This window comes from Nannobrachium achirus (genome assembly GCF_963921795.1).
Source record: "Nannobrachium achirus genome assembly, chromosome: 11".
NCBI lineage: Eukaryota > Metazoa > Chordata > Actinopteri > Myctophiformes > Myctophidae > Nannobrachium > Nannobrachium achirus.
In genome coordinates, this window is record NC_137820.1 from 50,189,871 (window position 1) to 50,217,505 (window position 27,635).

Sequence of the window (27,635 nt, forward strand, 5' to 3'; positions counted from 1 at the left end):
TGTATAAATATGTATCATTAGTTGTCCCTATTATCATGACATTTTTACAGAAGGCTACGTTGCAGAGCAAGTATACTGTATATCAGGGGTCTTCAACAGGGGGTCCGGGACCCCTAGGGGGTCCTCAGAGTTACTATAGTGGGTCCTCCAAATCTTTGTGTGATTTCATCACACCTTTTTTATATTAACCACATGAACCCCTAGTGTCCTTATTCTGAGAACTTAAGTCAAGAAAATAGCAGATCTACAAGCTCACAACGCCTCGCAGCTTGTAGATCGGCAAGTACATAGTGAAAGGTAAACTTTATTAAGTATTGAAAGTTCAAGTGGTTAAATATCTGAAAACACAAATTGACATGAATCCAAAATACACTGACGATTGTGCTGTCAAACTACAATATGGAATCTATGAAAAGGTTTTGGGGGTCCCTGCTTCATCTCTCTCTCAACTAAGGGGTCCTTGGCCTGAAAACATTGAAGACCCCTGCTGTGTATCACCATGGTAATTCCACGGTTATTTGTTGTATGTCACATTGGATAAGAGAGTTATCTTAACTTAAACCCTATATACCCTCATTGACCGGAGTCCCCCAGAGGTCCTCCTTTTTTGCCTGTACACTCTTTGCCAAAACAGGCAATCTACTGTACAAGCTCACATTGTGATGAATTGTGAGTTTGTAGACATGCTATTTTCACCAAATGTTCGTATGGCATGCCCAGAATAGGGAAGTTAGAATTCATGTGGTTTTGGACAAGAGCGTTAATTGTAAATTGCTAATAATGTAAACGTTAAATGTAAAGTGTATCTTTTCAAGTGACCATTAAAGCCAGTAATTAGATGATGCCTTATGGAGATGTCTCAGATGTGAAAGGAAGACAGAAGAAAGCTGTCATTTGGTTCCACTCACACTGCAATACTAACAGCTACATTAGAGGAGAAACAGCTGCTTTGGTGAATAAACTAAGATACAAGCTGACTGTGCTGTCTTTTTGAAATAATACAGTTGAAGATTTAACATGTCTCAGGGAGATAAGATAATTCAGGAAAAAAAGATTAAAACTTTATTTTTAACCAAGCTTTATTTTTTTTAACCAATATCAGTGTTTTGAGCCAAATGTGTCTTATTACCTACATTACCTAATATTTTAATAGTCTGGTATTTGCTGTTTAACTACATGTTAAGCATGACTAACCCACCCACTATTTGGACAGAGCCTGTATTTTCTGTGGGTGGTGGATTGTGTGTGGAAGACGCCCAGCAAACCACAGCTGCCATTATGAGGTTCAAGCCCGAAGGGCTGAAACCCCATTGTTTTTGTGCCGATTTATTATTTTTCTCCTTCTTCAGCGGTTTTGTAAATTTCCGTGAGATGGTAAATGGTATAGACATGACATTTTTACCAATGATTGGAAGTTATGTGCATCACTTGCACAACAAATATGAACCCAATCGGCCTGATGGGAGCAATAAGTGCCAATCTTTCTTTTTTCCTCTCGCTCTTTTTTTTTTATGTCTTTTTGGCATTTCCGTTTCATTTCGATAGGACAGTCACAGCTGTAAGTGCCCTGTCTTGGATTCGAAATGGGGTCAGCTGGGGAAATTAAAATGTTGCCATTAAAATGTTTTGTTGATGCACATCTGCACATAAATAGACTTAAGTCAACAACTGTTGGGCCAATCTTCACAAAACGTGCAGGATATGTCTACATAAGGACTTGAACCCTGAAACATGCATTCAACCCGGCCAATTGGGAGCACTACAAGTGCAATAAATTATTGCTGCGTAGTGCGTAACACAAATACTTGTAATTCCATTTCTTTCCTAGTTGTGCCTCATCAAAACTGTTTTAAATTAAGCGGTTTAAGGTTAGAGTTAGGGTGAGGGTTAGGGCATGACCTGGCACATTGGCAATAAATAGAAGGTCTAGACCAGTGGTTCTCAAACTTGGGGTAGGGACCCCAAGTGGGGTCCCCAAATTATTTTGTGGGGTCCCCAGATGATTAGCTTAATGTCATTTATTTTCTCACTCAATGGTAAACAAACCAACACACAGTGTAAGTGTATACAGGGTATCTGCACATTTCTAAAGTGACAATTTAAGGACTTTCAAGCCGTTTTAATACCAAACAGGCCAAACTGTCAAATATGAAGAAAGCAAGAGGCGAACATTGTGAAAATAGCCGATCTACATGCTCACAACGCCTCGCGTTGCGAGGCGTTGTAAGCATGTAGATGGCTATTTTCACAATATTTATCTGTGGAATTGAGTCACATCAAATGTAATACCTACAATTCCAAGTGCTTGTCAGGGTACGGGTCCTCAGTTCAAATATGTTTATTTTGGGGGTCACGGCCTAAAAAGGTTTGAGAACCCCTGTTCTAGACTCTATGGTCTCTAGACCCACCCCGTACAGCTTTTATCTCATTACAGTTCATGTTGGCTTAAACCCATGAATCATGGCTTGGCAGCTCTATATCTGCCATGACCTTCTGAACAATAAACAGCAGAAAAGCTAAGCTTCACCGCAGTGAAAGGAAATGTCACAAAGTCATAATTATTTTAATCCCCACATGGTGCCACATCCTGAATTTGCATCCACAAATTGTTTTGTTTTGGGGGAAAGTAATAGGGTGAAGATGTACATGAATACAGCAAATCTCACTCCAGTCCAAGACCCTCGTTTTCTGGTCAAGGACTTAAGTGCTGTCGTCTTAAAATTAACCACACACTGGCAGTTGGGTTGCCTTGCATAATGAGTCAGTGAAGTTGGTAAACATCACAAGGATTCAATCTCCATTCACCCTCCTCCTATGAATTTATATCCATACCATTATCTGTGGTGTTCACCTTCACTCATCCCCACTGAGAGAATAATATTTCTAGAAGGGAGTCCACCACAGAGGAGGACTGGACTAGCCTGTACCAGCACAGATTAGGGCCCTGGGGGTATAAATGCTAAACAGGAGGAATCACCCACAATCCCCTGCTCTTTTGATCCTCTTTTTATATTGAAAATGATGGCCACAATGCATTAAATCTTCTGATTTATCCCACCTTTAACTCTGAGCTCAGAAACCCTTCACATGAGAATGGTTCTACTGTGAAATTCAGCCCGGTTTGGGTCAATTATACAGAACTCCTGCATTTAAATTATTGACATTATCTTTTATCCCTCCCTTTTATCCTCCTGTGAAAGGGCTGCGGCCAGTGCTCTCTCCCGACACAGTGAAGGATCAGTGTGGATCGATTACATTAACAGAGCAGTGTATATTTCAATGTTTTATTCATTCTTTTTCTGATACAAAGGCCAAACATATAAGAAGTCCTCTTTAAGAAAACACAAACGTTATGAAAAAAAAGAAAAGCAAAAAAAAGAAAAGAAAGAAATCAAATCAAATCCATCATACGGTTAGGTCAAAGGTCAAACAATGATATCATCCAATAAAAACACATCAATGCTGCTTTCTTTTACCCATTTAGACCTAGGATTATTGAATGCTTTAACTGTTGAAAAAGAGCAGATATACAAGCTCACAGCGCGGCACAGAGTGCCGCGCTGCGAGCTTGTAGATCTGCTATTTTTGAAAAGTCGTGAAAACGTGTGAAAATCTTTGAATATAATGTCTTTTTTAAGCGAACAATTGTAACTCAAATTTTGCTTCTGGGGGGTCCCTGGAACTAAATATTTTGAGATGGGGGTCCGTCACATGAAAATGTTTGAGAACCACTGAGATAGTAGTCTCTCAAGAACAGAGCTCCAGTTAAGTGAAAAGGACCTTTTCTTTGACGATGGCTGGCCAGATTGCTGACATAGAAACATGGGTTTTTCAAAATTCTAATTTTCACGATTTTTCAAAAATAGCAGATCTACAAGCTCGCAGCGCGGCACTCGGTGCCGCGCTGCGAGCTTGTATATCTGCTATTTTTCAATAGTTAAAGCATAAAATAATGATACACAATACTGTGTACCCTTTCTGAATGGGTTAATCATAGAATACCTGAACGAGGAGACCGAATCTCAGGAAAACCAACGTGAAACCTTTGTGAAGAAAACACCTCTAAGTCAATAATCCTGTCCCTACGAATCCAAACAACACCAACTGCTCTCAGTGTTTTAAGGGCGAGGGTTAGTGAGTAGTAGGGATCAGATTTCACGCTGGCAAACAGAAATGTATACCCGTTAAAGCAACAAAATGATATATACTCTGGTTCTGAGAGGTGGTGGTGAATACAATGCATGCAGACGCAAGATAAAAACACAGCAAATGGTTTTTTGGGGAACTGCCTGTGGCAATGTTAAATATTGTACAGTGTTTGACACTATTCAACCACAACTACCATCTCCCCCCCACCACCATGTCCACATGCAAGCTCCTGCTTTCTGCAGATATTCACATTGTAATAATATTTAAAGGAGTAGTTCACCACTTTTCAACCTGTCTTCATATAATAGGTCCTCACTAATGTTCATGATAAAACATCACAATTGTTTTGTACTCGGTCCAAGTCTCCTAGGAGAGCTGTGGGAAGTTCAGAATCCATCGTCTTGTGACATCATCATTTCCCCCCCCCCCCAAAAAAAAACAATATTTTTGAAAAGAATATTTAGATTTTTATTATCGTGAGAACAATGGCTTCCACTTTAAAATTGCAACTTTTCAGGAATAGAAAGCCTGCAGTTTCTATAAGATGGATTGGCAATCGATGATGTCACAAGACTATGGGTTTCTGACCTGCCCACAGCCCTCCTTTGAGAAAAAAAAAAAGAAAAAAAAAAGAGAAAAGCTATTTTTGAGTGAGGACCAATTATATGAACATAGGTTGAAAAGTGGTGGAGTGCCCCTTTAAGGAATATTATTATTTTTTTTTTTTTTATCAAAAACGTTTACAGTATCATATTGCACATAAGCCCATAACTTTGAATTAAGGGAAGTTGAAAAGGAAGATAACATGAGTTAAGCCAGGGGAAGAGAGAGAGAAACTGTTATGTCAGATTTGTGTCTTAATGTACATTCAGTACAGCAGTAAAAAAAAAATCGTGTTTAATTTCATTTAATTTTCGAAGCCGCATCACCTGTGATGCAGGTTTCAATGCGGATGCATAACATTAGACCCTCATGTAGAACATGGATGCATTGGAGACTGCAAAAATGTGAAGAGTTCTTTTCCAAAATAAAAAACATCATATGTTGAGGAGAATCATTATAATTTAGTTCATCCTTAAATACGTTTTTTTTATTTTTATGAAACAGTCAGTACATCTGTTTCAATGTTGACTACACCACAGTTAAGATAACCTGTAAACTTTTTGTTCAATTGAAACTGAATTTATCCACAAACCGTCTCATTTTGGAACAAAACTCTTCAATAACATTAAGTCATGTGAACAAATAATTGTAAAAGAACACAGTATATACAAATGCTGCTAACAACGCTAAGCTCCATTTCATCATCATGTCATTCCCAGGGGGATCTCTATGAATGAACAAACACATCCAACGGGAAATGCCTATAACAACTTTTTTTCGCCTATTACAACTATATTTACTATTGTTTTTTCTGAGTAAAATACCCTTTTGGTTTCACAATATTCAAAATGTCAATAACACAAAAAAATACATGTATTTAAAAAAAGAAATCCATAATTGAAAAGTGCCACAAAGAGAAAAAGGGAAGGCGGATATGTGTGTGTGTGTGTGTGTGTGTGTGTGTGTGTGTGTCTGTGTGTGTGTGTTTGTGTGTGTTTGTTTCAGTAGCGTGTCCAGTGCCAGTACGATCTGACCAGAGGCCAGACATCCATCAGTATGCATAAACTCACGACTACTTTTCTCTTCTCCATTTGCAAGGTATTGAAACACAACCTTCATTATTCTCAAAACTTCTACTCATCTGTACTCCCCCCCTGAATGTTATTAGTAAAGATTTGTGTCTGTGAAAAGGCAGCAGGTGTTTGTTATTTTTTCAAATTTAAATTATTATTCTTTTTTCATAATACTCTAAAGTAATGTATTAATTGTCCCAACCTGCATCAGATCCCTATAACACAGTGATATTGCCTTAAGACAAACTTATATTCATCTACCAGTTAATGCATACAATGTCATTATCTGGGGAAATAGATAAACCCATTTAAAATTATTCATCTATTTTTCTATTAAAAGGGTTAGTAACGACTCATCTTATACTGAAACACAATGTATCTAATAATGTTTAAACAGCAATCGATAACATCCTGAAATAATCATGGGAAATGTATGTGACAATCTTTCATGTATTGAATGGATAGTTCACTGTTGACCAGTAACTGTGTTCATTAAGTTTAAGGGCAATTATAACACACACACACAAATGTGTCTACTTTGATAGACTAATTTAGCATTTAGTTTTATTTCATTACAGGCAGTTATGTACATAATACAAGAATAATTATTATTATTCAATATATTACCACTTAGACTAGCAGATTTGATAGAAAACTATATTCTATTGAGTCAAATGGTCACACTGTGGACATTTTCTATCAGCTCAACTAATTGTGTAAATATGTAAAATGTAAAATAACAAATGCAAAGCTTATTACTTTCCAAATCACTGCAGGAAAATGCTAGAAACACTAAATCACACATGCCTGCAACGTTCTTTTTTTTTTTTTTTTTTTACATTGTAGCTATTTAGCTGAATTGTGGCAATATGGAGACAAAAGCTTCTTTATGACCGTGTGTCGAAGTGATTAGTTAGCATTCCACCTAGGCCAGGTCATACTCAGGCCTGAACTGAATTTGTCTTGTGATTACTTTCCATTTATCTTATTCTCGAATACAATAAACATAAAAGCTCTTCTTGAAATGTGGAACGCCTTGTACCTTGTGTACTGTATAGTGCTGGCGGCACCCACCCATGTTTTCCATGAGCGGAAACAGACCACACTAACCCTAAAGTCAAGGAATTCCTATTGTCTCTTAAAGTGGACATAAAACGTTAGCGTGTGTTAGCTTGGCAGAGGAGCTACCCTCAGTCTTTGAGGTGTGGGTTTCCCCAGGTAGAACTTGTTCAGGGTCAGAATCCATACAGCACCAGCTGACACAGCAGTAGTCTGGTTACCCCTACCTCCTGACCTTTACCCCCCAACCCTTTACCCCTATCCCCGACCCCTGACCTTGACTTCACCACCTTAAAAACCGTTCTCAACAGGTTTGGTTGACCGTCTCCATTCAGTCATAATCCAACAATACCACACCGTTCCATTAAACAAACTGCTCCAGGCAGGGACATGCTGGGGCCCCTGATTCAGTCCGGGAAAAAGAGTTGGAGAGGCCCTCATTGCGCGCTATAGAGAGAGATCTCTCTCTATAGCACTGCTGCTACTCAAAGATTTGTGACAAAGTGACAAGCCAGTGGGCCAATTACATGAGTTATATTTCGTTGTTGTCGGGTGGAAACCGTTTGTTTTGTATTTATCATTTTAAAAATGATTTAAACTAGTGAAAACATAGTGAAAACACATAGTGAAAACACACAACGCCTCGCGGTGGGAGGCGTTGTGTCGGCGTTGTGTGCTTGTAGATCTGCTGTTTTCACTACTTTTGTGCGACGGCCTTGTATGATGAAGCAGGGCTTTGCTTTGCAAAACAATTTACAAATTTGAAATGAGGTTTCTGCCCGACAGTGACGATTTACTTTGTTGGCCGCCCAGCCCCCAAAATGGAACAAAGGCCAACATTTTATTTTATTTTTTTCCTAATGGATCGGCCGGGAATGAACCGGCCGTTCGGGAGTTGTCCCGCTTTTCCCAATGGCCAGCACGTCCCTGGCTCCAGGTTCGTGACCCTGATGGAGTGTCTTGCGAGTCGTGGCCCACTCTTGGCCACGACTCGCTGATATCAGAGGGGGGTTGAAATATGACCCTGGCACACTTCCTCTCTCCTTTCAAGTGATCGCAGATAGAAAACACCACGTTGATATATTGGTATTATTATTCTATCAAAGAGACTGAAGAACAATATAAATAAAATACAACTTTGTTTTCCCCACTGACAAAATGATGAAAGATCTGTTATGACAAGCGATGCCTGCACATGTCTTTTCTTCCCAAAGCGATTGCAGATCCATCAAAGGCCAAATTGCTCTAACAATGCAGATATTATGATTTAATTATTATTATGATTTATTCAGTCAGACATCTGTTTAGAAAACTAAGAAATGAAAAAAAGAGGAAGTGTATGAGATCAACTCAACCACGGGGCCATGGAGCCAGAGATTAGAGGAATCTGACCCAACCCTACCCCATATCCAGGGTTGTTGGAGTGCTGCTGGTGGTGTTTGCTGCCCCCTAGGGCCAAGAGCAAGGCAGTGCAGGTGTGGCTCAGAAGAAGACGGCAGAGGAGAAGGAATAGAAGGTGAGGAGGTAGAGGTGGGGTGAGGGGGGAGGAGGTAGAGGTGTGGGGGGTGTAGGGCAGGGTTACTCGTCGCAGCCCAGCAGCTCCATTCGCAGGGTGATGCGTTCGTGCCACGCCCACGGGAGCACGCGCACGTAGCGGCCATAGAAGGGCGGATCAAACACGTTGATCTTGTGAGCGTTGTTGTCACAGTTACCGGTGAAGATCTGGATGAGGGGACAGGTTGAGAACCAATCAGAACAAAGAATCATAGTACATACAGTACAGCAGGCGTCTTCAACGTTTTCAGGCCAGGGACCCCTTAGTGGAGAGAGAGAAGAAGCAGGGACCCCCACTACCTTTTCATAGATTCCATATAGGCCTAGTTTCATCGTTTGACAGCACAATCATCAGTGTATTTTGGATTCATGTCAATTTGTGTTTTCAGATATTTAACCACTTGAACCGTCTATACTTAATAAACTTGACTTTTCACTGTACTTAGTGTGCTCTTTTTTCCCCTTCTACACCAAACATCTTTGCCGAAAATAGCCGATCTACAAGCTCACAGCGCCTTGTGAGCTTGTTGCTATTTTTGGCTAAAGTTCTCAGAATATGGACAGTGCACACTAGGGTTCAAGTGGTTAATAAAAGTAGAAAAAAAGTTTCAATCACATAAAGATTTGGAGGCCCCCCTGTAGTAACTCTGAGGACCCCCTGTGGAAGACCTCTGCAGTACAGTACATAAGTTATGAGAAAATATCAAAGTTTAATAATTAAGGACATGTAAGTTATTCAAATGTGCTCGCTGAGATTGTATGTTGTTAAGGAGAGCTACTTAGATGTGTGGTTGAACTCTGTACTGTAAGTTCGCAATATGTCTGAACATTCACTGAATTCGGTGAGTGATTTTGATGTGCTCTTCATAAAACAAGTTATGAGTGGTGTATAACAGCCTGCATGAAAGACCGATTTGAGTTCAGATCGCATTGACCATACGATTATAACAAGATGCGCCTTCAGAGATAAATCCTAAACGCAATCGCTCTGTTTTGGCCACTTTTACTGGACACAGGTGCACTGCACATCTGGCATTTAATTCATAGTTGGATGAATTATTACATATTTACCGAACACTGATCGAGCCAAATGTCAATCGAATTGCTTCCAGATGAAGAAATAACCTGAAAAGTAAGCTGATATCTTTTCCTTCTGCCTCAGATCTTTTCTTTATTCTTTATTTTAAATTGAGATGATATCACTTTACCATAATGTGAATGATACTGTGTACTGTAAATGGTTGTTTTGTGGGTTATTCTAAGTAAAGTACAAGATATTGTGCTCTCTCCGTGCACTATAGCAGTGGTTCTCAAAGTGGGGGTCCCCCAGGGGTCCTTGGGGGGGTTCCAGCAGGTCCCCAGCAAAATGAGATAATATAGCATAAAAATCAGTTGAACCACTTTAACCCTTTTTTACAATTAATGTATTTTTGACAACCCTGGAATCATTTTCTCTTATGGGGGTCCCTGGCACGAAATATTTTCAGATGGGGGTTGTGGTAGAAATATTTCTAGAGTAACAAATATGTGTACTGTATGTAGTCTAAAGAATCTCACAAGGCTACTTACTCATTTAGATGTACCTGCAGCTGTCAATCTAACAGCTGAGTTCTCTCCCCCATCTATGCTTACTCTCTCACTCTGTCAGCATAATCTATACTGTGTGTAACTGTTTCTATGTTGCTGTGTTTAGAACATATCCTTATAAGACCATGTAACCATGTTAGAATAGCATCTCTGTCAGAATGGACTATAAGAGCTGTATGAGAATGGGACAGGGGAGGCTTGTGCCCAGAGGGGCTGACAGGAGAGGCCAGGAGGCCTTCTCCTCTGATCCTGTGAATACTGTCACTCTGTTCAACTATTTGCCTCTTTGGAATAAATCTTTGTCAACTCTTCAAATCCTTCATCCTTGTGGAACATTAATTAATTTCTATCATATTTGGCGCCCGATGTGGGGCTGACAGGAGAGGCCAGGAGGCCTTCTCCTCTGATCCTGTGAATGCTGTATACTCTGTTCAACTATTTGCCTCTTTGGAATAAATCTTTGTCAACTCTTCAAATCCTTCATCCTTGTGGAACATTAATATTTTTCTATCATATTTGGTGAGCCAGCTAGGAGCAATATTTCATCTTTCACCATAGATGGATACTTGCTCAAAAGAACCTGGGGTGAAGGAATTTTTTCGGAAAGGAGATTTTTGAAAGCAGACCTAAAGCAGGTCCACCACCATGAAGGACAAAGAGGACACCACTTCAGAAGCAAGCTATGCAAAATCAACAAGAACTGACTTTCAAGCAGATCTACAAGGTCGAGACCTCACAGATTAACAATAATCTTGTGATGACTGCAGCCTGTGGTGACAAGGAAGGCAGATTGCTATTCACCAACATGGAGAGCAAGTCGGGCACCAAGAAACAACACAGATTTACGGAGGTGACGGAATCGACACCACGTCAAACAACAACAGACTTTTGCCACAGTAGGAGATCATGCCAAGGAGACACACATGCGGTGTGAGAGTCACTGGACACTGGACCCACAGCCAAGTGGAACCAAATGGACTCCCACAGCAAGGTGATGGGGTCCAAAAAAAAAAAATAAAAAAAAAAAAAAAAAAAATCATTTTTTTTTTTTTTTTTTTTTTTTAATATCCCGAACATGTTCGGGATAGGCACTCTGGTATGCGATAATATATCCCGAACATATTCGGGATAGGCACTCAATGAGTTAAGTTATCTTTTAGACAAAATTATTAGGCATCTAACAAGTCCTATAGATTTGCCTTCTGTCGTCAGACGGAGTTACGCAGCAGATGTAAGACGTCTTGGGATTTGTTCCTTTTATCTCTGTCATGAATAAGATCATAATTGTTGGAAAATGTTTCACCTGAGAAATTCAGGTCAAACAGAATATTAGCTAAAAGTTGATATCTAAAATATGAGTCAACAAGGCATTTGCCACTAATGTGATAATATTTGGTTTTATGGTCTAAACTCTGGTATTCCAACATTGAAGAGTTGTCGGGCAGCTCCGGAAACGTAAAACTAAGTGACTAGGATATAAATATAGAATATTTTGCATGACCGTAACCAGACGAAAATATTCTCTAGGAAAACACATGAGTAAGACGGGAGTGTATGGTCTAAACTCTGGTATTCCAACATTGAAGAGTTGTCGGGCAGCTCCGGAAACGTAAAACTAAGTGACTATCCTAGAATATTTTGCATGAGCGTAACCAGACGAAAATATTCTCTAGGAAAACACATGAGTAAGACGGGAGTGCATGCGGGCTCTTGATTTTGTAAAACAGAGTTTCAAAGTACAAACAAATATAGATTCACATTTACTAAATTCTAGAAATGTTTCTGATGAAAACACTTGTACGTGAGGACTAAATTCCATGTGGCAAGATTCCATGTAGCGAATTGCACTAAACACACTTGCACGTGAGGACTAAATTCCATGTGGCAAGACAATTATTGCAATTCCACGTGATGCTATGTTTAATTCAGACAACCCTTAAGAACGAGAGAAACCTCTCAAACCCAAACAAGCAGATCTACTATTCTGTAAGGTATAGCTCAACATGTAATTGTCTGAAATGTCTATTGATTTGGCACTCTATAAATATCCTGTTGTATGTAAATGAATAGATTATTCATTCACAAAAAAAAGGATGGAATGTGGTAGAAATATTTCTAGAGTAACAAATATGTGTACTGTATGTAGTCTAAAGAATCTCACAAGGCTACTTACTAATTTAGATGTACCTGCAGCTGTCAATCTAACAGCTGAGTCCTCTCCCCCATCTATGCTTACTCTCTCACTCTGTCAGCATAATCTATACTGTGTGTAACTGTTTCTACGTTGCTGTGTTTAGAACATATCCTTATAAGACCATGTAACCATGTTAGAATAGCATCTCTGTCAGAATGGACTATAAGAGCTGTATGAGAATGGGACAGGGGAGGCTTGTGCCCAGAGGGGCTGACAGGAGAGGCCAGGAGGCCTTCTCCTCTGATCCTGTGAATACTGTCACTCTGTTCAACTATTTGCCTCTTTGGAATAAATCTTTGTCAACTCTTCAAATCCTTCATCCTTGTGGAACAATATCAATTTGGGATTTCCTGAACTACAGTGACATTGATTCTCCATACAAGTGCTTTGGTGCCACCAAGAAAACTCCAGCTGAACTGACCTTGTCTGTCCTGGTGGTGGGGTCTTTAACTATAGTCCAGGACTGTCCATCGTCACTATGGGCCACTTTAAAGCCACTGACAAACTGAACATTGCCAAAGTCCTTGGCTCCCTGGGTGATGATGCCTGAGATTCTCTTAGGACGTTCTAGGTCCACCTGCACACATAATATTAACAAACACAGAGCAAGATAAACATTAAAGATTGTCCAGCTATTCTACTTTTCACCATAACAGTAGATAATTTCTGAATGTTACAGTGTCTTTTCCTACCTGCAGCCACTCAGAGCGGTCATTGGTGGCAGCGGTCCAGGCGTTGGTCTTTCCCTGTTTGTCCAGGCGGGCATAGTGGGCGTGCCATGTGAACGGCTCGATGCCCCACGTACGGAACGCACTGGAGGCCGAGAACTGGCGGTCCGACACCAGACGAGACTTCAGGCCGAGAGGCTCGGAACAACCTGCCGTGTTCGAATACACTGCCGAGGTGAGACCAGAGAGGCCGAGAGACAGACAAAGACCAGAAGAGAGACAGACGGAAAGAACAGAAAAATACAGAGAGAGAGAGAGAGAGAACACAATGATAGACATGGGGACAGGACATGCAAGCAGCTGAAGCTGGTGATGTGAACAAACAAAGAAAGGGATGTGATGAAATGAAATGGAAGACCAAGGAACCAGCTGTATAAACTACACCTCTGAATAACCTCAGATAAACTCTTAAGCAGTCAGGACATCTGGGGGTGCAAGAGTTCTGAGACTGGCCATCAGAAGTTCGGAATGACGTCCACTAGTTATATCGAGTTATACCCTTTCCAAAGAAGGCGCAAGTTTTGCCCTTGGATAATTAAAAATAAAAGTAGACAAATTAAGAAAGATACAGTACACAAGATCACTACTTTAACTTTATACTCTGATATTATACTATGATATATTTTCCCTCATAACAAGTGTGTATGGAAGCAATGTTTCATCTGTTTTTATGCAGCTGGCCCTAGCTGCAGCCACGTGAAGAAGCACAGAGACAACCAGAGAAGCACAGCAGTGCATGCAATGGAAAGAGCCATGCAAATGCAAAATGAATGTGGAGCCAATGTCTCCACCAGCTGTTTACCTAGATCAACCATCATGTATGGGAGGTCTAAAGCCTGATGTAAGCTCTGTTACACAGCAGAGTTGCGTGGCAGAAATAGCCGATCTGCAAGCTCACAACGTACTGCGTCGTGACTCGTGATGCGTTCTGAGCTTGTAGATCTTTGTCAATACTGGTATATTCAGCCCTTTTTCAGCAAACACGTTCTCATGAAAAAAATAGTTCATACTCTCTTTAGGGTGCAAAACGCCACAAACTGCCTTGCACATCACAACACAAGTTTTTGGCTAAAACATTCGCAGGCATGTCCAAGGCGAAGAGAGACAAACATACAACAAATATGTCAAAATAAAAGACAATCACAATTTGGCGTGAGATGTCCACACCAGAGATAGACACATGGATGCACGCCCAAGCCAAAGACAGACAAAACAATTCACGGTTTCTGACAAACATTAACAGAATAGAGAGAGGAACATGGGTGTTTGTAATGAAGACAGAGCGCTGGCAGCAGATACACACTGGCCTCAGATAAAAGCCAACAGAGAGATCAATCGAGGTTTGTTGCAGAAGAGAAGAACATAAAAGAAACCAAATATTATCTTGGCTCACTGGCATGCGTGACAACATTTAGAGGATGGTATGACAAATGTGCATTTGCGGTTTCCAAAAGAAACTTGTGTTCCTTTGCACCCTGCGTGTCTTTGCCAGTGTTTCCAATGCATCCATATGGTGCTTATAAATGACCTGATGGATACTTTTGACTAATAGAGGATTGTGTAAGTGTGTGTCGTGTGCATGTGTGCGTTTGTGTGCTTGTGTGAGAGCGTGTGTGTGCGTTTGTGTGTGTGAGGTAGAATCTGATATTCTTTGATTTTTGTTCCAACATTGTCTATGAGTTATGATCAGACTTATAGTGAGTACAAAGCTACTTTATAAGGGTGTCTGGGTGGTGCAGGGTTAAAGTTACTTCCCACAACCATGGAGAGTGGTGTTAGATTCCTCTGTGTTTGGCCTGGTGCTGCAAAACAAACACAACTGGCCTTGTTCACGGTTAGGAAGCTGGCATGGGAGGGCATTCTCCGTTGTTGCATTAGTAAATTGTGCAGGTTGGTTGGTGGCATCTGCTCAACAGAGGTGTGGAAACTTGGGAGGCATATAGCGTGTTCCTGTGAACGCGTTACGTTGTCCCAGAGAAACCCCTCACTGTAAAGGCCTGTCCATACTTTGGCCGAAACCAAACTTTTCGGTTCGATTACAAAAATGTCACTCACGACTTCTGAAAAGCATCACACCGAATTAGAGTTTGGAGATTTCAAGGTCAAAGTTGATGACACAGTAATCTCTAGCAAGGAAGAGATTACCTATTTGGGCTGGGGATAGCATGGCAACAATGGTGATCAAAGAACAAGATTTCTGGGCAGAATCTCCACTTTTGTCAACAAAAGTGCCCTCAGGACTCTTGCTGGGGCCCTCATTCAGTCCCACTTTGACTACGCTTGCACCTCATGGTACTCCAACATCAAAAAACCACTAAAGACTAAGCTCCAAACCTCCCAAAATTAGATTCGGCTACTTCTCAACCTTGGGCCCATGACCCACACATTTTGCTAGCCTAAGTTGGCTCAGCGTTGAAGACAGAGTTAAACAACTAAAAATGGGATTGACTTTGAAAATAGAAGAAACGTTGTGAGCGTATTTACCGTTGAGCTCACAGCCAACCAGCTCCATTCGCAGAGTGCAAGCTTTGCGGCAAATCACTGGGATGATACGGATGTACTGGGCGATGATGGGAGGGTCAAACAGGTTGGTCTTGGCTCCATCGTTGTTGACATTTCCCACAAACACCTAGAGAAAGAGCATCATTTAAACTAATCAAAATCTATCATACTCAATCTACAGCAACAAAATAAACCAGTCTGTTCAACCATTAATGTAAAACACGGCTTCAGTTTTCATGTGCATGACCTCATTCCCCCAAATCGTTAGGCAACGGTTTCTGTTGTGTGTGACATCAGTGCATGTTATGTTTGTGACGTCCTTTGACCCAACTTCAACTCACAAGGCAATTTTAATATAGGATACACATGTGTTCTCCCCCTCTCTCTCTCTCAAACACACAGTTACACACTCACTCTCTCGTACACAAACGGCGATCATGCAGTACGTGGCTCTGCTTCTGGGTGTGGACTGTCCAGTATCATAACACTGCAAACCAACCACAGTTTAGGGATTTGTTTACAAGTAATTCGTTTTAACTTGGCTCGTCGCAAATCTTTAGTATGAAGTTAACTATGTGTTAAAACAAACTGTCCTGAGCACACCCAGATAATGTACTTTTTGTTTAAGATGCCCAACTGAATGAAGTTTATATTATCATCAAACGAAAATAACAAACATGTCAGTCTACATTTCCTAAAAGGAAATGTGTGTATTTAATTCAGTCTGAGCAGAAGCAAACATAAAGTGGTTATTCATAAAAACTTAATGACCAGTGGGAGATCAAAAGCAGAGGCATAGACTTCCCAGCAAATCCAACCCTGCCTGTTCAAGCTGCCATGTGTAGCACTGTGCTGTGATGTGGTCACCGCTATGCTAGACATGTTAGCTGGACTTTGTTTTGCTATCCAGACTGCGTTTTGTTATGGTATTTGTTTTTCTACCACCAGGCACGATAACAATTAGATTAATGTATCATCCACTCTTGTGGAGTTGTGTTGTGTATTTCTGTGGTGCATTTCTGTGGTGCAGTCTCACATGGTCCTTCCTCTGGCCCTCTGTTCGGTACATGGTGTAGGTTCTGCCGTCCAGACTGGAAGCCACCTTAAAGGCTTTGATGAACTCGGCAGTGCCCATGCGACTGGCGCCCTGTGTCACGATGCCCGTGAAACGCATCTTCCTCTGCACGTTGACCTGAGATCACAAACATGCAGAGACATCGGTCACGGTTCCATTTCACAGGACGTGAATCTGACCACATATAGTCTCAACATCCACAGTTTCAATTCCAGCTGGAGCCCCGTTTTGCGTGTCTTCACCGCTCTCTGCCCTTGCTCAACTTGCTGCCTCTCTCTACCTACTGTCCTGTCTGAATGAACGCAAAACACAGTGAATACTTTCTCCATAAAAAGAGCTCCATTTCATATCCAAAAAGTATTGACAGTTCAAGTGTTTAAATATCTGAAAACACAAATTGACATGAATCCAAAATGTCAAACAATGAAAAGGTTGTGGGGGGTCCCTGCTTCATCTCTCTCAACTAAGGGGTCCTTGGCCTGAAAACGTTGAAGACCCCTGGTCTAAACCAATAAAGCTCTTTGACTCAATTTCTAGCTCTCCATCACCACCTCCATCCCCAGCATTCTGACCTCGATCCAGGGGTTCCTGTCGTGCGAAGCGGCCGTCCAGGCATTCGCCATGCCCTTGTTGTTCAGCCTGGCCAGCTCCGGGCCCCAGCGCTGGAGTCCCAGCAGACCATAATGGACGGATGACGAGCTGATCTGAGACTCAGCAATACCTCCACCCTCCATGCCCATCAGAGAGATACAACCTGAGAGGAGATCATGGAGATAGATGAAGGGAAGGGTGAGTTTAGATTTGAGTGGAAACATCATAGCTACCATTTACAATTTAGGCATTTAGCAGACGCTTTTAATTCAAAGCGACTTACAATAAGCAGGTAATACATCAATATAATAAGCAAGATAATATGTCAGTACATCAACAGCAATACAACGAATGCATAGGAATATCAATTCTAGATCATAGGTAGACCACACACTTAAGCAGTAAAAAATACTTTTCTAAAACCTACAAATTCTATCTACAGGTAGCTTCATGTATGGTCATCGAGGGAAGGGGAGTGTTACAGTAGTGCTATGGGTTTAGGTGGAGTCTGAAGAGGTGAGTCCACGGCGGAAGCTAGGGAGTGAGTCTGTAGTTCTAAGTGGGACAGGGAGTTTATTCCACAGTTTGGGGGCCAGGGGGGCAAATTGTCTCGGACGAGTGGATTTTTGTTCTGGGGTTTTTAGCGTGAGAACATAAAAAAAAGAAAGTTGCAAGATGCTGTGATGGTGAACGGTTGAGAAACATAGAGCAAGGGCATTGAGAATTGATCACTTTGAATAACCTACAGTAACAGTATACCACCTCATCTACAATATAGGCTCCACAATCAATTAAATCAAACGTAGTACACCAGGACAGAATTTGTTTCAGGACAGAAGGTTTTCCAAGGTCAGGCACATCCTGAAGCACAGATCTGACTTCATATGTATGTCACATGATATACATACATGTGTGCCATTTCAACTCTTCAGTATTTACTTATATTTTCCAGAAAATAGAACAGAGCTTATTTTTGCAGAAACTAGCAAAAATTGTTGATCTACAATCTGAATGTTCTGCAAATCCCCTGAAAATCTACTGTCTTGCCAATGGCAGGACATGTGAAGGTTTGAAATGGCACATCTGTACATACATAAATAAAATACAGGCAGAAGATTGTGATGTAAAAAGAACAACCCATCGCAGCACAATGATGAACAATGACACAAACCAAAAGATACATTCATCCTTAGTGGGTAGAGTATTGATCCCTCATCCGAGGCACCAGGCTTCTTAAAACAACATCTATTGATCAGTGTTACAAAAAGACAGCTTGGATGTCTTCCCAGTCCTAGCCATTACCTTAAATTACTTTAACTTAATGTTCCACTGCTGCTTCTGCTGGTTAGGAACAGCATGCCAACTCATACTCAGCCAGTGTGTGTGTGTGTGTGTGTGGTGTGTGTGTGTGTGTGTGTGTGTGTGTGTGTGTGTGTGTGTGTGTGTGTGTGTGTGTGTGTGTATGTGTGTGTGCATGCGTGCTGTGTGGATGGAGCACTGAGCACTTTGTGCACTCTGTCCGAGACACTGATTATGTAAATGCTTATGTTTTGTGTGTTATCTTGATGTTACCTGGTAAAATAGCTACTTTGTAGCACTTTTTTCTTTGCACTATTTATTGACCACTGACCACAGGTCATTTGTTTACTAGGGTACATGCCATACTATTATCTTGGACTTTGCGAGTCACTAAATTGTGAATTGTGTATGCCAAGGGTCTTCAACAGGGGGTCCGGGACCCCTAGGGGTCCTCAGAGTTACTACAGGGGGGCCTCCAAATCTTTGTGTGATAGAAACTTTTTTTCTCCTTTTTTATATTAACCACTTGAACCCTATAGCGTCCTTATTCTGAGAACTTTAGCCAAATATAGCATATCTACAAGCTCACAACAACTATATGGAATCTGGGGGTCCCTGCTTCATCTCTCTCTCAGCTAAAGGGTCCTTGGCCTGAAAACGTTGAAGACCCCTGGTGTACGAGTCTGTGAACTGTAACGTTTCTACTCACGCAGTTGGCAGTGTTTGCCCACATAGGGGGAGGGGCAGCGGCAGTTAAAGTCTCCATCCAGGTCGGTGCAGCGCCCTCCGTTCTGACAGGGGCGAGCTTCGCACTCGTCCACATCTGGAGGGACAGAGCAGTTTCAGCATCACTGTCACACATGTTTCACATGACGATGTCAAGTTGTCAAGTGATGTCAAGTTCCATGACACTACAGTTAGTTCATACAGTACATGCAGCAGAGAGCAGTAGCAACGACCTGTTAGGAAAGTTAGAAGGGAGATAGACAGTATTAGACACATACTTCCCACAGATTACACACACACCCGAAGTGAGTTTGAAAACATGACCAATGATGAAAAACTCCCATACCTACTGGGAGAAATACAACAATGTTCGAACACAGCAGCAAGATTTGTGAACTGTTGCGACAAAAGAAGGCTAGAAAACACAACCACCCTAAGGACTATAAACCATGGATTGACATCTAGACCTACTGCACATACAGTATGAAACAGAGCTGCTACCTTTAAATGCATTTTGAGAAAAAAATAATGCTGTTATTTGTTCCAAAAGCTTTATACCCTGTATATATATATATAAAATGTTACACAATGCTATACCCCCTCCCAATGTATATATGTTCCCCATTTTCAACTGTTTTTATTTTATTTGTGACACTTGCTTTGGCAATGTAAACGTATGTTTTCTCATGCCAATAAAGCTCCTTTGAATTGAATTGAAAAATTGAATTGAATTGATGGAACTATGTGTGTGTCAGAGGATCAATGGTTTGATTCTCCTGAGTGAAAGGCAGTGAGGAAAGATAAATGATTATCTGCCTTCTTTCAACACTGTATTTCTTCTATTTCGCAAAGCTTATTGCAAAGGTCTTCAACAGGGGATCCGGGACCCCTAGGGGGTCCTCAGAGTTAACTACTTAAACCCTAGCATCCATATTCTTTAGCCAACTTTAGCCAAAAATAGCAGATCTACAGGCTCACAACGCCTCGTGCTGTGAGGCGGTGTGAGCTTGTAGATCGGCTATTTTTGGCAAATATGTTTGGTGTAGAGGGGGAAAAGAGCAGACTCTCAGAAGTACTGAGAGAAAGGTCAAGTGTATTAAGTATGAAAGAAAGAAAGAAAAATACAAATGGACCAAAATACACTGTTGTGCTGTCAAATAATGAAACTATATGGAATCTATGAAGAGGTTGTGGGGGTCCCTGCTTCATCTCTCTCTCAACTAAGGGGTCCATGGCCTGAAAACGTTGAAGACCCCTGCTTTATTGACAAGCAAAGAACCCTGCGGTTCTTTACATCACCGCTAGATGGCGCCCTCGTCTACTTTATCAGTTCATCCAGCAGTCTGTGGTTTGGGCCAGAAGAGTGTTGGCATGGCAACAGAGCACTGAGAGCAGGGAAGGAGGGTACATAAGAAGAATGGAATGAGAACAAACGGTTTCTCATCCATCCGTCCTACAAAGGGCTGCCAGCGTCACCAGACAGCATTTCAACATGTCTACTGACTGTTTGCCATGTCTGCTGCTAATACTGTTCATCATGTCTTGTTCTCCATTTGTACTGTTGTTGACCATGTCTACTTTTGAAATGTTCACCATGTCTACCGTTCAGCATGTCTACTGAGGAAGTGTGGCTGAAAAGTAATTTGACGCACGCACGCACGCACGGTCGCACGCACGCACGCACGCACGCACGCACGCACGCACGCACGCACGCACGCACGCACACACGCACACACACACACACACACAGAAAGACACACTTAGCTCCTTAAATAGAAACTTTTCTAAAAATAGTAATACATTTTCAAATGCTCACAGGCTAGCAGAGCAGGAGTGAAAACAGTGATTATTATGAAACTCTGCCGACTGTAGGCAGATGGTCACTCACTTTATATGACAGTGAATGCTCAAACTTTTATATTAAAATATTCTCTGTGTCTGTTGTAATGCCACACTGTAGGTCAGTGTGACCATCTGAAAACACCTTCAGATTGACTACTTGCACACACAGACATAAGTGTGTGAAAACACAAAACAGCAATAACACAGAGTCACACTGTCAGCCTGACAGATACTGGTCCTGAGAAGTGTCAGCACCTCACCAGTGAAAGGATTGACCAGCAGGACGGACAGACACACAACCTGGTCAACTGTCCTGTTCTGGATCTAATCCACTTCAGTCATGTCACATTATATCTATTTTTATGTATAGCAGCACAATTCATACAAAACAAAACATGTTTTATGAAAATTACAGTATAGTATCAGAAATGGGAGCAGTGGTGGATGAGAAGCCCAATACACTCTCAGTAGTCAGAGTTGTGCATTGACAGAGCACACCTACTTAGACTTACTCAGAATGTTGACCTTCAAACAGTGAGAAAGAACTCCAGCACACCGTCTTCAAATGCAAGAAAAAGATTGAATAGGAATACAAGAACGTTTCAGTCTGTTAGACCTTCATCGGGTTATCTTAACTCATTTCCTGCTATCCCCGACGAAACCGAAGATTTCCCGCTGTACCGCCCTGCCATGCCCGATGAAACTGAAGATTTAATTAGTTTTAATCGTTATGAAACAATTAAAAGTATGATCGCTGTTTGCCGTGTCGGACTCTATCAGCCCCTCCGAGACTGCATCCGGACGCATGTCCGGTTTTGACCGGATCTAGGTTTCCGTATACGGTCTGAGGCCGGATGATAGCTCAGCTTCCATAGGTTTGCATGTAAACTTAGCAATTTTTTGTATTTGAAACTGTTATCGAGTCTTTACACGCCTCGCATATGATCCGCGCACAGATCGTCTGCTATGTGCGCGAACGTGCCCACGCAGGACCATAGCGCACAGCTCGGCCTTTTCCATTAGTTTTTATGTAAACAGTAGCAAATACAGCCTGACAAGCGGATATGTCTTTTTCCAATGGGATTGTTTTATACGAAAGCTGTGGTCGGGTCTACACGCCTGGTACATGATACATGCACAGATCGTGCGCGATGCACGCACGACCGCAGGTGCCCACGTTAAAAGGTAAGGACAATTTGTCAGTTGCTTAGTTCAGCGATGTTTAAAAGAGCAGCAAATGAGTTAAGGAGCCTCCTTAAGATAACCTATAAGGTCTAACAGACCGAAACGTTGTTGTATTCCTATTAAATTTTTTTCTTGCATTTGAAGACAGCGGGCAGGAGCTTTTTCTTTCAGTACGCACCTGCCACCTTTATACGTATGCAAAAGACTTGCTTGTTATAAACCTTGAGTCAGAACCACTTGTGAACCAGTGGTGGTCTTACCCACAGGATCCAAATTGCTCGACAGAATCTCAGAGGGAGGGACCAAATACAACCACCTAAGTTGTGTTAGTTATATAGTATTAACATACTGTTGGTCAAAACAACATTTAATTCACTAAAAAGGTTACATAGTGGAGCTTTAAGTCATGTCTGAACTCTGGCATTGTTAGTGCCATACTGCCGTTTTTTAGATCTAGGGAAAAGGGCTTGGAAACCTCTGATATTATTTCAGATATGTTGGTAGGTCTGCATATAATAAACATTCCAAACCAATCAGACCAGTATGCATCAGGCTAAAGTAATCCACTTGTTATGTCTGTTGCTACAGATACAGCAAGTGGTAAATAAATACACTGCATGACCTGCACACAAACAACCCTATAATGTGTGTGTGTGTGTGTGTGTGTGTGTGTGTGTGTGTGTGTGTGTGTGTGTGTGTGTGTGCGTGCGTGCGTGCGTGCGTGCGTGTTATAGTATAGCACATGCACGCACACAAATCAATATCAGGAAGTGTCACAGTCACAGCATGATGTGAAAAGCCAATAAAACTCTCCAACTCTCGCAGTTTGAAATCTGATCAATACAGATCCAAGGTCAATTGGTTCAACATGTGACTTTTTATACATGGAGTCACTGGAAGCTCTGATTCTGTCATCTAGAAACTGTCATCGGAATCAGTCAATTGCCACATGATCCACATCAAAAGATTACAAGGTGTTAAAAGAATGGGTGAAAAGAAATGGTGCTCAAATAGCAGTTAGTGGAAGAGTTCCAATTGGGAAAGAGAGAAGGAAGAAATGAACACGGAAACACGGCTAGTCAAATAACAGGAAAGCGCAGCCAAATAAAATATCCAAAGTCCAACATACATAAGGTGCATGATTACAAATGAATGGATGGATGAATGGATAGATGACGCTATGAAAGGCATAAATGCTTCTCATCGAGGTGGAGAATATATCCAGCATATACAAGTATCAGCGGCAGTTAAATCAAATCAGAGTTTCATGTGCATGGTTAAAATGACAGGGTTAAAAAAAATGAAAAACAGGCCCATCAGGTACCAGTAAGACTCCCTAAATCGGGAGATAAGCGACCGTCAGGTCGCATACACAAACTTTAGAAGGCAATGGTAGCCAATCAGGAGGGAATATGGGAAATGGGACAGATCCATGTTGATGACATGACTGTAGAGATACTGTGTACAGCTTTGCGTGATTTTAGGGCAAAATCTGTAGGAGCAGTGTCCAAAAATATGTTTTTTAAAATTCGGCCATATGGTGGCGCTAGATGGGACAGATGCATTTTGATGACATGACTGTAGAGATACTGTGTACCGCTTTGCGTGATTTAAGCCTCAGATTGGAGAATAAAGTTCATGCATCTAACTGAGGATCACGTTTCCACCTCTTGGAAACGGTACAATATTGTAATGTGACTTTAGATCCAAGCCGCTCACTTCCTTTTCCTGTAGCCAGCCAGCCAGCTATCCACACTCTCTCTCTTTCTCTTTGTTATTCAAATGCATGCCCTTTCTAAGGTCTGAATGTACAGTATGTTCTCCAATGTCCTGTGTACAATGTCATCCAATATACTGTGGGTCCATATACTTTGTCAGTAGACCTGTGTGTAAATTGTTTCATCAAGTCAAGACAAACAAGGAAAAGGTTTTGCATTAGTGATTTTCTGGTTTGTCTACAGCAAGACTTTGTTGTTCTCATGGGTTACTTTTCCCTTTTTTAACCTCGGTCAAAATAGGGAAATTACATATTTCTCCCTCTGTTGGGTTGGTTGGGCCTAAAGTGGCACTCTCACCGGTTTTAAACATGTACAGTGTGTGTGTGCGGCGCTGTGCGCATTTCTTTAAAAGGATCAGAGTTAAACAAACGCATTGTAGTGTTAAGGCTGTGTGCGTCATTGTTGGTTTCTTTATTTAATCAATGCATGGCAACATCAAAAAGGAAATTATATATTCCTGACCCTCAGTGACTTCAAGTTTAAAGTTCTTGGTGTGGCACAGATAATGAGGGGGCGCCCCAAGCCAACATGGCTGCCACATTAAGGCCACAAGGCCAGTTTTAAAAATCCACTACATGAAAAGTGTCCAGAGGTGTAATTTTCTATGTGGATGTGATGTGTACTGGAGACTGGCTGCAGTCCACTGGGAAAGTACCGTCACTAGTTCAGACCTCTGATTATCAAGCAGGGGTTCTGGACTCAAAGGCAGTGGTGGACGAAGTACTCATACCACAATATAGAACTGAAAAAGTCCTGTATGCTAAATTTACTTGAGTAAATGTATAAAAGCATTGGCATCAAAATGTACTTAAAGTACCAAAAAGTAAAAGTCCTTATTATGTAGAATGTTTCCCATTTCACAAGTTTTCAAAACGTATACAAATCTTTTGAAAATAGCTGATCTACAAGCTCACAAAGCATCGCAAAGCTTGTGTGAGCTTGCAGATCGGCTTAGAACTATAGGGTTAAAGTGGTTAATGTATGTTTCGTAAATAATATTAAAAATCTTCAAATTAACTAGTAACTAAAGTATTCAAATAATTGTAGTGGAATAAAAAGTACAATATTTTTCTCAGAGATGTTGTAGAGTAGGAGTATCGATATAGTATTGAGAATTGCATATACTCCAGTTAAGTCAAAAATACCTCAAAATTGTACTCGAGTACATGTACTTGAACACCACTGCCAAGAGGTGAGTCACAGAATGTTCTGAAATGGTCCTTTTAGAAACATAAACGTGAAAGATGAAACTTGTTTATTAAATCAATAGATGTGTGTCCACATACTGTACTTGCAGAGGGCAGCTTTATGTATTGTCTTGTTTTGAATGTATGCATTGACCTGAGCAAAACGATTTCCCCTTGTGGATAATAAAGACATCTAAACTAATCTAATCTAACTGGCACATAGTTCGACCACTAACTTTATTCACGTTCACATTAAACATGTTTCGTGTTGATAGCACAAACAGCCTGATATGTAGACACCACCAACACACATTACATCACAACAGTCACAAAACAGATGTCTTGGTGTGTCGACTTACATAGCTAGAAAGATTAACTATGATTGGATGAAAAGTGTGTATCCTGCAGCTTGTTTTTTTCCCTGTTCTTTTTTATACACTGCATAGACCCAAACATCTTGTGTTGTTTTGTCTGAGTGGGAATTAGCCTGAATGACGTGCCAGATCTTCCATTACAGATAATATTTAAAATATTGTCGAAAACAAGAACATGTTGTTTTTTAAAGGACAGTGTGTAACTGTGGTCATTCGTTGACAACAAGTCTATAAAATACTAGCAACCACAGTCTAACCCATGACATTAGAGGTACTGTAGGTCTAATCACTCTAATGGGACACTGACGGTCTGAGTATAACAGTTGTTCAAGTTGACGTGTGCAGGTCCCTGTTCTTAAGTCATCATGCTTCATGAATGCTCAGGTTGCTCCAGCTAATGTTGTGATTCTAGGTAAGGAGGCTTAAGTTCCTTACGTAGCTCTTTAAATACACACTGTCAACAGGTAGTAAACGTCATTATTCCTGGAGTACTGTACCACATATACAGGTTCCCACACCGTTTCAAATAGAACGCCACGCGTGCGCGCACACACACACACACACACACACACACACACACACACACACACACACACACACACACACACACACACACACACACACACACACACACACACACACACACACACACACACACACACACACACACACACACACACACACACAAAAGTCAGCCCACGCCACAGCCCACGCCACCACAACATCCTGGGAGGGACCGAAATCAACTACAACAACAATATACACACACAGGCAGGCAAACGCACACGCGTACGTGTGTGTGTGCACACAAAGACACCAGATGATGTCCTCAAATATACCAGAAAGTAATAATGACTGCTGCGGTGCTGCTTAAATCTGCTTTGAAATTCTTGCTGGACAAAAAACAAAACAAATTCAGCCATCTGCTCTGCTCTGACTACTTTCTCACTCTCTTTATTCACTGTTCTTTATGAGCACGGGTGTGAAATCAATTAATCCACAGTGTTGCCAAAGTGTCAAAAAACACATGAACTGTGGTCCTAACACAGACCACAACAGTAATCAGATTACATTGCTTTAATTACACCTCACTTTGCCAACGTAGACTGTAGCCAACATAGTCTCACTCCTCTCTCGCTCTCTCTTTATTCATCCACTGAGGTCACGATTGCAGACCAAATAAAGACTGCTGCTTCCCTTCTTTCTCTCCCTCCGTGCCTTTCCCTCTTTCTTTTCATCTCTCTCTCTCTCTCTCTCTCTCTCTCTCTCTCTCTCTCTCTCTCTCTCTCTCTCTCTCTCTCTCTCTCTCTCTCTCTCTCTCTCTCTCTCTCTCTCTCTCTCTCTCTCTCTCCTTGCCAGGTACAGAAGCAGCTGACAGGACAGTCCTGACTGTGACACTTTAATTCAGCGCTCCAGCTCTGTAAGGTTTTCCACCCAGCAACAGCACAGGGACTGACGTTAATGGGCGTCCAGATCCGACCTCCACTTTCTACTGGTTGGAGGGATAAACTGTGTGTGTGTGTGTGTGTGTGTGTGTGTGTGTGTGTGTGTGTGTGTGTGTGTGTGCGTGCGTGCGTGCGTGCGTGCGTGTGTAATATACAGTGCTACAAAATAAGCATGTTTACACTAAAACAAATAATCACCATACCAGGAATAATCAGATTATGGCAATAATGTGTTTGAATATTTTACATGCAGTACGTCTGTGGCACTAACCCAAGTTTACATAACATAATGATGATGTTACTCAAGTCAGGGTCAGTGAAGTCATTGCGTCACACGGCTACTATCTATTCAGACACGTGCACATACTGTAGAAAAACCTGAAAGAAGCTTTAATAACTTATGTCCGAATAAATAGAAGGATTTGGGGAGGGAAACAGACAGGTTTTGCTCAACCTGATTAAGACCTTACACCATCTTGAAAATGTTTACACAAACCATTTTAAAATACAGTTCAGCACATGCAAGAACGCAAGCACATGTATAAACTACAGTATTAAAGCTGTGACAATAAGAGAGTATATCGTAGATCAGGGTTGCCCAATAGGCGGCCCGCGGGCCGCAAGCTACTGTCAGGCCCCCACCAACCCTAGTAATAATGGTGGTATAAGAGCAGCAACAACACT

General features: G+C 41.4%; 1 protein-coding gene across 4 annotated transcripts in view; it reads right to left on the bottom strand.

Moving 5' to 3' along the window:
• Positions 1 to 7,159: 7,159 nt before the first annotated feature.
• The window catches only part of mfge8b (milk fat globule EGF and factor V/VIII domain containing b), a 39,549-nt gene continuing 19,073 nt past the window's right edge, over positions 7,160 to 27,635 (bottom strand). For 2 of the 4 annotated variants that reach the window (XM_080737648.1, XM_080737646.1), the window contains 7 exons: positions 19,124 to 19,237; positions 17,097 to 17,278; positions 16,486 to 16,641; positions 15,432 to 15,576; positions 12,912 to 13,096; positions 12,641 to 12,796; positions 7,160 to 8,606 (listed from right to left, as the gene is read on the bottom strand). In XM_080737648.1, the coding sequence (XP_080593774.1) occupies positions 8,463 to 8,606; positions 12,641 to 12,796; positions 12,912 to 13,096; positions 15,432 to 15,576; positions 16,486 to 16,641; positions 17,097 to 17,278; positions 19,124 to 19,237 (1,082 nt within the window). In that variant the 3' untranslated portion in view covers positions 7,160 to 8,462. Of the gene's footprint in view, positions 8,607 to 12,640; positions 12,797 to 12,911; positions 13,115 to 15,431; positions 15,577 to 16,485; positions 16,642 to 17,096; positions 17,279 to 19,123; positions 19,238 to 27,635 lie in introns of all 4 variants that reach the window. The other 2 variants (XM_080737647.1, XM_080737645.1) reach the window with 1 other exon arrangement.